This window comes from Phaseolus vulgaris, chromosome 9 (assembly GCF_000499845.2).
Source record: "Phaseolus vulgaris cultivar G19833 chromosome 9, P. vulgaris v2.0, whole genome shotgun sequence".
NCBI classification, from domain to species: domain Eukaryota; kingdom Viridiplantae; phylum Streptophyta; class Magnoliopsida; order Fabales; family Fabaceae; genus Phaseolus; species Phaseolus vulgaris.
Genome location: NC_023751.2, coordinates 11,472,649 through 11,480,131, shown reverse-complemented (window position 1 = coordinate 11,480,131; position 7,483 = coordinate 11,472,649). Strand labels below are relative to the sequence as shown.

Here is a 7,483-nt window from a genome sequence, read left to right as displayed (position 1 = left end):
TAAAGAATCCTTTCATCAGTATAATAGACTCCAATATAGTATGTTATTAAAATTCTTTATTAATAGGTATAGTCTACTTATGTATCGTTAACATATGAGTTTTGGTCTAGTCCTCCCATATTTTTGTATTTTCTTTCTTTTTCTTTTTTTTTAATAATACTTTTTTCATGTGATTACAAATAATTGTTGTTAATTGAGGTGTCACCTAACTGAGATGTGAAGTAACATAGTGATGCCTAACATAAAAACTTTTTATATAAAAATATAACCTTAATTTGAGACACATGTTATTGAAAAAAAAAAACAGAAGGGAGAAAATAACAAATATTCGTGATCTCTATGACAAAAGAAAGCTAAAAAAGGAGGGGGGAAAATCCAATAAAGCATTAAAAAAAAAATAACAATCACTATATGTGGTAGCTGGTCTGAGAAAGGAAAAATAGAGAAAAAAGTTATATCATAAAAAAAATGATAAATAAACAAAAAAAAACCCTAAATGATGAGACTTACACTTATTAATTCACCATATTTATCTAAAAAGTTAATTAGTTCAACCTAACTTATTTTATAATAAGTTAAAAATGTTTCAACTCACCTAGATTTATTATAAGGTGACGAGTTAAGTAAATTGACTTCCTAAATTTAAATATCAATAATATTTATTATTAATAACCTTTATAGTAATAATATGACATATTTAAATAGCTAATAAATATTAAAAGTCATAATTTCTTTATATTGTATCTTGTAATACAGAAATATGATTTTATTTTTAAGCTAAAAAATTGGGTGGACTTCTTTGATTTTACTAATAAGTTGGAACCATTTTTTACATTTAACTACTGATAAGAAGTTATTTATACAAATGAAAGTTGCCGATTTGATAATACCAAACACAAAAATTGCTAAACAGTTAGTTGTAACCAAGATATTTTTTTGGGGGGTTAGTTTGATTTGGGTTCAGGAGTAATATAGATAAACATTATTTTTTATTTTATTTTTGTTATATGAATGTTTAAGATAAATTAATTACATTGCTTTCGAGGAATATTTTTTTTATAAGATTAGTTTGTTCCATATATTTTTTTCATTTTTAAAGATATATAAATATTTTAAATAATGAAAATATAAGATGATGATTTCATATAGTTGTAAACGCAAATTATAGAATGCAATTTTAATTAGAGAAGGAGATTATATATTATTATATAAGCCATAATTTGGATTAACGGAAGAAGTGAAAGTGAAGGAGAATGGGATTTTAAGACATTGAGTAAGTCCCAGCGGTTGCTTAGGTCTATACACAATCAAGTGGCCCCACTCTACACGCGTTCCCTTCCGTTGCGATTTAAAAACCCTAACCCCAAACGCTCCTTTTTCAAATTTTGAACTTCTCTCTTTCAGCATCTTCTTCTTCTTCTTCGTTTTCCCAATTTGCAATTCCAATCTCATATCGTCAAAATCAACTCCATGGGAGCCTCTCACAGCCGCGAAGATCTGTTGGAATCGTCCGATTCAGAGCAGGAGCAGGAAGACACCTACCAAGACGCCGCGGGAGGAAGCTCCGAACGGCCATCAAAAACGCTCTCAACTCCGTCATCGCTTGATGACGTTGAGGCCAAGCTCAAAGCCCTCAAACTCAAATATTCCTCTTCCAGCACCCCCGCCGTCAAAAACGCCGTCAAACTCTACCTCCACGTCGGCGGCAACACCCCCAAAGCCAAGTGGATAATCTCCGACAAACTCACCACGTATTCTTTCGTCAAAACTCACTCCGATGCCGACACCGACGACGAAAACGAGGATACGGACGACGACGACGACAACGACAATGAACAACCATTCTGGGTTATGAAAGTCGGTTCCAAAATCAGGGCAAAGGTGGACCCGGAGATGGGCCTGAAGAGTTTCCCCGACCAGCGGCGTGTGGACTTCGTGGCGCGCGGCGTGTGGGCGATGAAGTTCTTCACGGAGCAAGACCAAATCGACTTCATTGATTCCTTCCAGAAGTGTCTCTTCGAGAACACGCACGGGGTGGAGGCGACGGAAGCGAACAAGCTCAAGATCTACGGCAAGGATTTCATGGTGTGGGCCAAACCCGAATCCGCGGACGATTCCATGTGGGAAGACGCAGAAGAAACTTTCTCCAAAACACCCACTCCGGTTAGGGAAAATCGGGATTTGAAAGAAGAGTTCGAAGAAGCTTCAAACGGTGGCATTCAGAGCATTGCACTGGGTGCTTTAGATAACAGTTTTTTGGTGAGTGATAACGGGATTCAGGTTGTGAAGAACTTCGCTCATGGGATTCACGGGAAGGGTGCTTTCGTGAATTTCAGTGATGGATATAAAAATGGGGGTGGGGGTTCTTCTTCCTATTCGACTCCGAAGAAGACGCTTCTTATGAAGGCTGAGACGAACATGCTTCTGATGAGTCCAATGGGCGGAGGAAAGCTTCATTCCACGGGGCTTCATCAGCTTGATATTGAGACTGGGAAGATGGTTAGTGAATGGATGTTTGGGAAGGACGGCACAGAGATTACAATGAGGGATATTACCAATGACTGTAAAGGAGCACAGTTGGATCCTTCCGGGTCTACCTTTCTTGGGTTGGATGATAACAGACTTTGTAGGTGGGATATGAGGGATCGCAATGGGATGGTTCAGAACTTGGCTGATTCGAATGCCCCTGTGTTGAATTGGGCGCAGGGACATCAGTTTTCGAGGGGGACTAATTTTCAGTGCTTTGCCACTACGGGTGATGGGTCCATTGTTGTAGGGTCCTTGGATGGGAAGATAAGACTGTATTCGGTGAACACGATGAGGCAGGCGAAGACTGCGTTTCCTGGCCTTGGATCTCCCGTTACTCATGTGGATGTTACCTTTGATGGCAAGTGGATTGTGGGCACTACTGATACATACTTGATTCTTATTTGTACCCTCTTTACTGACAAAGATGGAAGGACGAAGACTGGTTTTTCTGGACGAATGGGGAACAAGATTGCTGCTCCCAGGTTGTTGAAGCTCACCCCTCTTGATTCCCATTTGGCTGGAGCGAATAACAAGTTCCGGAATGCACAGTTTTCGTGGGTAAGTGTGAATTGAATTCCCTGCTTGCTTCGCTTATTGTTGTGTGGCAAATTAAAAACGTGATAATTATAATAACTTTTGCTTGTGAATTGTCATGGTATCTAATTAAATGGTGTTATTATCATTACTGTTTTATTGTTCTTCTCAAATGAATCCTTTATTATGGAGTGTCTTTTGACTCATTTTGTTAAGTTTGCGCCCCGCACAGTATTTTGACAATAAATATATTGTTGACTTACAGTCTAACCGTATAGCAATTTACAGTACAAGGACATATTTTCCTTATACATTGTTGCATGTTTTCTATTGAACAGTTAGCCTGTATTATGTTGGAGTTACTTGTAAAGCACAATACAAGGAGTTATTACACCATTATGAATATTTTTGCAAATGAAGTTTTTACTATTGCTTCAGGAGACCGGTTTAAAGTTGAAAGTTATTGCCTTATGAAGTTTTGCATTTTTTTTATAATATGCTGCTGTGCTCTTATTTTGTTTTGTTAACTGAAGCTTTATCGTTGTACCTAGTCGTGAGAAGCATTATCATGGATTGATAGAACTGGAACAGAAAAAGCTGAGAAGTAGTACCGTATTATAACTAAAACTATGCTCTTATAACATGTGATATCAGTAATCGCTTCCTCTCTCTGAACTGATCTGATTGAAATTAAAGATATCTCAGATTCTTGGAGGGAGAGGCCTGAACTCTCCCACCTATCTCTTCACTCAATAATGTCCTCTTCTACCTCCTTTGTTTTCTTGCCCTCCATCTCACAACTAAATCTGTTCCTTTCTTCCCACACTCCTGCTGCCACATGTGCAGTATATTGTTATATGAAGTCAGCACTCTCGACCCATCTTTTCCTGAAATACACCTTATTACAATACTTAACGCATGCACTTTGAGGTTTTTAATCTATGTGAGGTTTTTTCTTCCTAGTTAAAGTGTATCCCGTGTTTTGATTGGCAAACTCATAACGCTTATCATGTTAATTTTTTTTGGTTTTCAAAGGAATGTCATGTTTACTGGTGTTGAAAACATGGGGATTTCCCCTTGGCAGTTCATGCATGAGTATGGTGCCAATAAGCGCAACCAATAATAGATTCAAGATAATTGCGATAACTTTAGCTTATACTTAAATTATTATCGTAATAGTATTTGAGCCTGAGTTTTGATTGGCTATATAGGCACTCTTCCCAGGCAAGAATTCTTCTTCTCCTTGAGGCTAGATTGTGTCTGTTCGGTTGCTACATCTGCTCAGAAATGACATTTCTTGGTTTTTATTGTCTCTTTCATATTTTAATCTCGTGATTCTTGGTTGATTAGGTGACAGAGAATGGGAAACAGGAGCGGCATATAGTAGCCACTGTGGGAAAGTTCAGTGTGATATGGAACTTCCAGCAAGTCAAGGATGGTTCTCATGAGTGCTACCGTAACCAGCACGGTCTTAAGAGCTGCTACTGCTACAAGATAGTCCTTAGGGATGATTCCATTGTTGAGAGCCGTTTTATGCATGACAGATTTGCAGTCAGCGATTCTCCCGAGGCTCCACTGGTCATAGCTACACCTATGAAAGTTAGCTCATTCAGCATATCTGGCAAGCGATGATGATACACAGCCCGTGAACAGTTGTTGCTCTTTTAGCTTAACTAATACCGTTTCATATATTTCATTTAAAGACTTTTCAGTTGTACGTAGGATGTTTTCAGGTCTAGCTGATATTAATATCATTTCGGATATTAATACATGGAAATCAGTGATTTGGTCCAATTGTACCAGCATGTTCAGTTATCTCTCAAGAAGATAATATTAGTTGATCCCAGAATTGTATCATTTTTATATCAATTTCTATTTCCTTTTTCTCATTTACCAGTTCCTTTTTATTATTTTAAGCGCCTCAATTACTGCTGGTAGAGCGAACTTTTGATTTGCGTGTTTTGGCTTAACATACTATATCAATTAAAACATAAAAGGTATGAAATAAAAAATAAAAAAGAGACTTGGATTGTACAAATTGGGGAAAGTTCATACCTCTATTTGCTCCAACGGAAGAAGCTGAGTAATTTTTTACCAAGAAGCCTTAGAAGCAGACGTTTGTTATCCAACTTCTATCTGAGTGGATAAGTGGGCCCCTGTATTTTTTTAACCTTTAAATCAATAATATGTATGCGTGGTTGTTGTGAAAGTCACAAATTTGAGGACGGGCACAGAAGCAGATAATCAGAAAACAATGGTGGCAGTAGCAATAGGAAGATGCCTCCCCATTCAACCCCGCACTTTATTCAATAGTAAGAGCACAGATAGAGGTTCACCAGCAGGGAGATTCTCGTGGCTTGGGCATGCTGCTGCTGTCACTCCACTTTATAGACAAACTTGTGTAGCAGCGCAACAGCGACCTACATGGCTGCCAGGACTTGATCCCCCACCATATCTTGATGGAACGTGAGGATATGATTCCTAGTTCCACTTCTGCTACTGCTACTTTCTCTGTTCAAGTTTTCATATAACGATATGCTTTTCAGTCTGGCTGGAGATTTTGGATTTGACCCACTTGGGCTGGCAGAGGATCCTGAAACCTTAAGGTGGTATGTGCAGGCAGAGCTGGTTCATTCCCGCTTTGCAATGCTTGGGGTATTCGGAATTCTAGTGACAGATGTGAGTGACAACTTGCACATGTACATATAATAAATTCAATGCAGGAAACATCTTCATGATAAATTGATAAAATGTATCAAGATTCAGTAGTTATTACTAACTATTAGAGTCCTAGCCTGAAGTAGTGGGTAATCTGTGCAGCTGCTTCGCGTCACAGGAGTTAGTAAGATACCGATTTGGTATGAAGCTGGTGCAGTAAAATACGATCTTGCCAATACAGAGACACTCTTCATTGTTCAACTACTTTTGATGGGGTAGAATTTTGGTCATGAATTCGGGCTTTCATAATTTCATTATTCTTTGGAGAATTAAGAGGCCAGTGCATATGACTTCATTTTTTCTTGCACAGGTTTGCCGAAACAAAAAGGTACATGGATTTTGTTAGTCCTGGATCTCAAGCTAAAGAGGGGTCCTTCTTTGGACTGGAAGCTGCACTGGAAGGCTTAGAGCCAGGGTATTGCCATTTTCAATAACAATATATATATATATATATATATATATATATATATATATATATTCTCTTAATTTTTTACATTTTGATTTGACTGTTCTTGAATTAGTAGACATTGTGGTGTATATTCTTGTTTCAAACAGGTACCCAGGGGGTCCTCTGCTAAATCCTCTTGGCCTAGCTAAAGACATTAAAAACGCTCATGATTCGAAGCTTAAAGAGATTAAAAATGGTATATTTCTTTCTTAGTTCTTTGATGCTTATCAAGAAATGTATAATACTCCAAAAGCTCGTTACCAAAGTTGTAAATCTCCTATTTACAGGTCGACTTGCAATGGTGGCAATGCTTGGCATCTTTGTACAAGCTTCGGTGACTCACGTTGGACCAATTGACAACCTTGTGGAGCATCTTTCCAATCCATGGCATAAAACTGTTATTCAGACCATTGCGAATTCTAGTTCTTAGTTCTAGGAAGTGCAGTATGGCTTGGAATTATACATTAAACGAAATTACTTTTAATTTTTCCACCTTAACCTCACTGAGGTGAAGGATCAAGTTTAGAAGTAATTGTATTCTAATTCATTTTCAATCGACTTAATTGTTTGTTTAGTCTTTTTGGGAGAAATCAATTACTCAAAATCTGATGATTAAATTATTTTCCCTTTTAGTTCTTTTCGGATCAAATTATAACAACCTTCAAACCAAAAGTATATAAATTAACAATCAATGAAGTTTTTCACTTTTTATGCAAAACCGGTATTGAATCCTTCCTTGTTTTAGGATTTATAACGTTGTATGGAGACAATGTGAAAGATGTATGAAGATATAAATCAATTTAGGAAGGTTATTTTGGTATATAGAAGTAGAGGTGTAGAAAATGTGAGACCAGCTTTTAAAGAGGTCTAGTCTAGACACTAAAATTGATGCTAACATAGAGTAAACTTGAGTCAAGTGACAACATTTTTGACATAAACAAGTGGCCTAAAACACTTATTTATAGTTCTATAAGGGCAATTAATATTCATATTTTAACCTAAAAACTCTTCACTCTCATCATGGTAACAGATGACTTTCTTTCATTAGAGGAAATCCGTGACCTTTCTTTATTGGAGGAAAATCCTCTCCATTGAGAAGATGACATGTGAACCTTTATAATTTCCTTACCATGCTTAGGTAGACTCCTCATGCCATACTTGAATGTTCCATGCTTCTACCTAGTCACTTCATGCCTCTTTTTTTTACCCTAGACAACCTAGGATTGCATGCACCCAAGAATACCCAATTGTAAT

The 7,483-nt window shown here is 37.4% G+C and overlaps 2 protein-coding genes across 2 annotated transcripts; both read left to right on the top strand.

The window, feature by feature from the left end:
* The first annotated feature begins 1,227 nt into the window (after positions 1-1,227).
* LOC137821642 (protein CYPRO4) lies at positions 1,228-4,952 on the top strand. Its single transcript, XM_068626328.1, has 2 exons — positions 1,228-3,087; positions 4,414-4,952. Exons 1-2 carry the CDS (start codon positions 1,471-1,473, stop codon positions 4,693-4,695), a joined length of 1,899 nt encoding a protein of 632 aa, XP_068482429.1. The 5' UTR covers positions 1,228-1,470; the 3' UTR covers positions 4,696-4,952.
* Positions 4,953-5,259: 307 nt separating this feature from the next.
* On the top strand, positions 5,260-6,803 carry LOC137821644 (photosystem I chlorophyll a/b-binding protein 5, chloroplastic). Its single transcript, XM_068626329.1, has 6 exons — positions 5,260-5,529; positions 5,610-5,742; positions 5,884-5,996; positions 6,092-6,196; positions 6,337-6,425; positions 6,517-6,803. Exons 1-6 carry the CDS (start codon positions 5,318-5,320, stop codon positions 6,657-6,659), a joined length of 795 nt encoding a protein of 264 aa, XP_068482430.1. The 5' UTR covers positions 5,260-5,317; the 3' UTR covers positions 6,660-6,803.
* Positions 6,804-7,483: the final 680 nt, after the last annotated feature.

Excerpts from the sequence above, each read along its gene's own strand:
- LOC137821642 (XM_068626328.1), top strand. The coding sequence starts at position 1,471 with ATGGGAGCCTCTCACAGCCGCGAAGATCTGTTGGAATCGTCCGATTCA. Across the intron at positions 3,088-4,413 it reads GGAATGCACAGTTTTCGTGG|GTGACAGAGAATGGGAAACA; the intron begins GTAAGTGTGAAT and ends TTGGTTGATTAG.
- LOC137821644 (XM_068626329.1), top strand. The coding sequence starts at position 5,318 with ATGGTGGCAGTAGCAATAGGAAGATGCCTCCCCATTCAACCCCGCACT. Across the intron at positions 5,530-5,609 it reads CCACCATATCTTGATGGAAC|TCTGGCTGGAGATTTTGGAT; the intron begins GTGAGGATATGA and ends TATGCTTTTCAG. Across the intron at positions 6,197-6,336 it reads CTGGAAGGCTTAGAGCCAGG|GTACCCAGGGGGTCCTCTGC; the intron begins GTATTGCCATTT and ends TGTTTCAAACAG.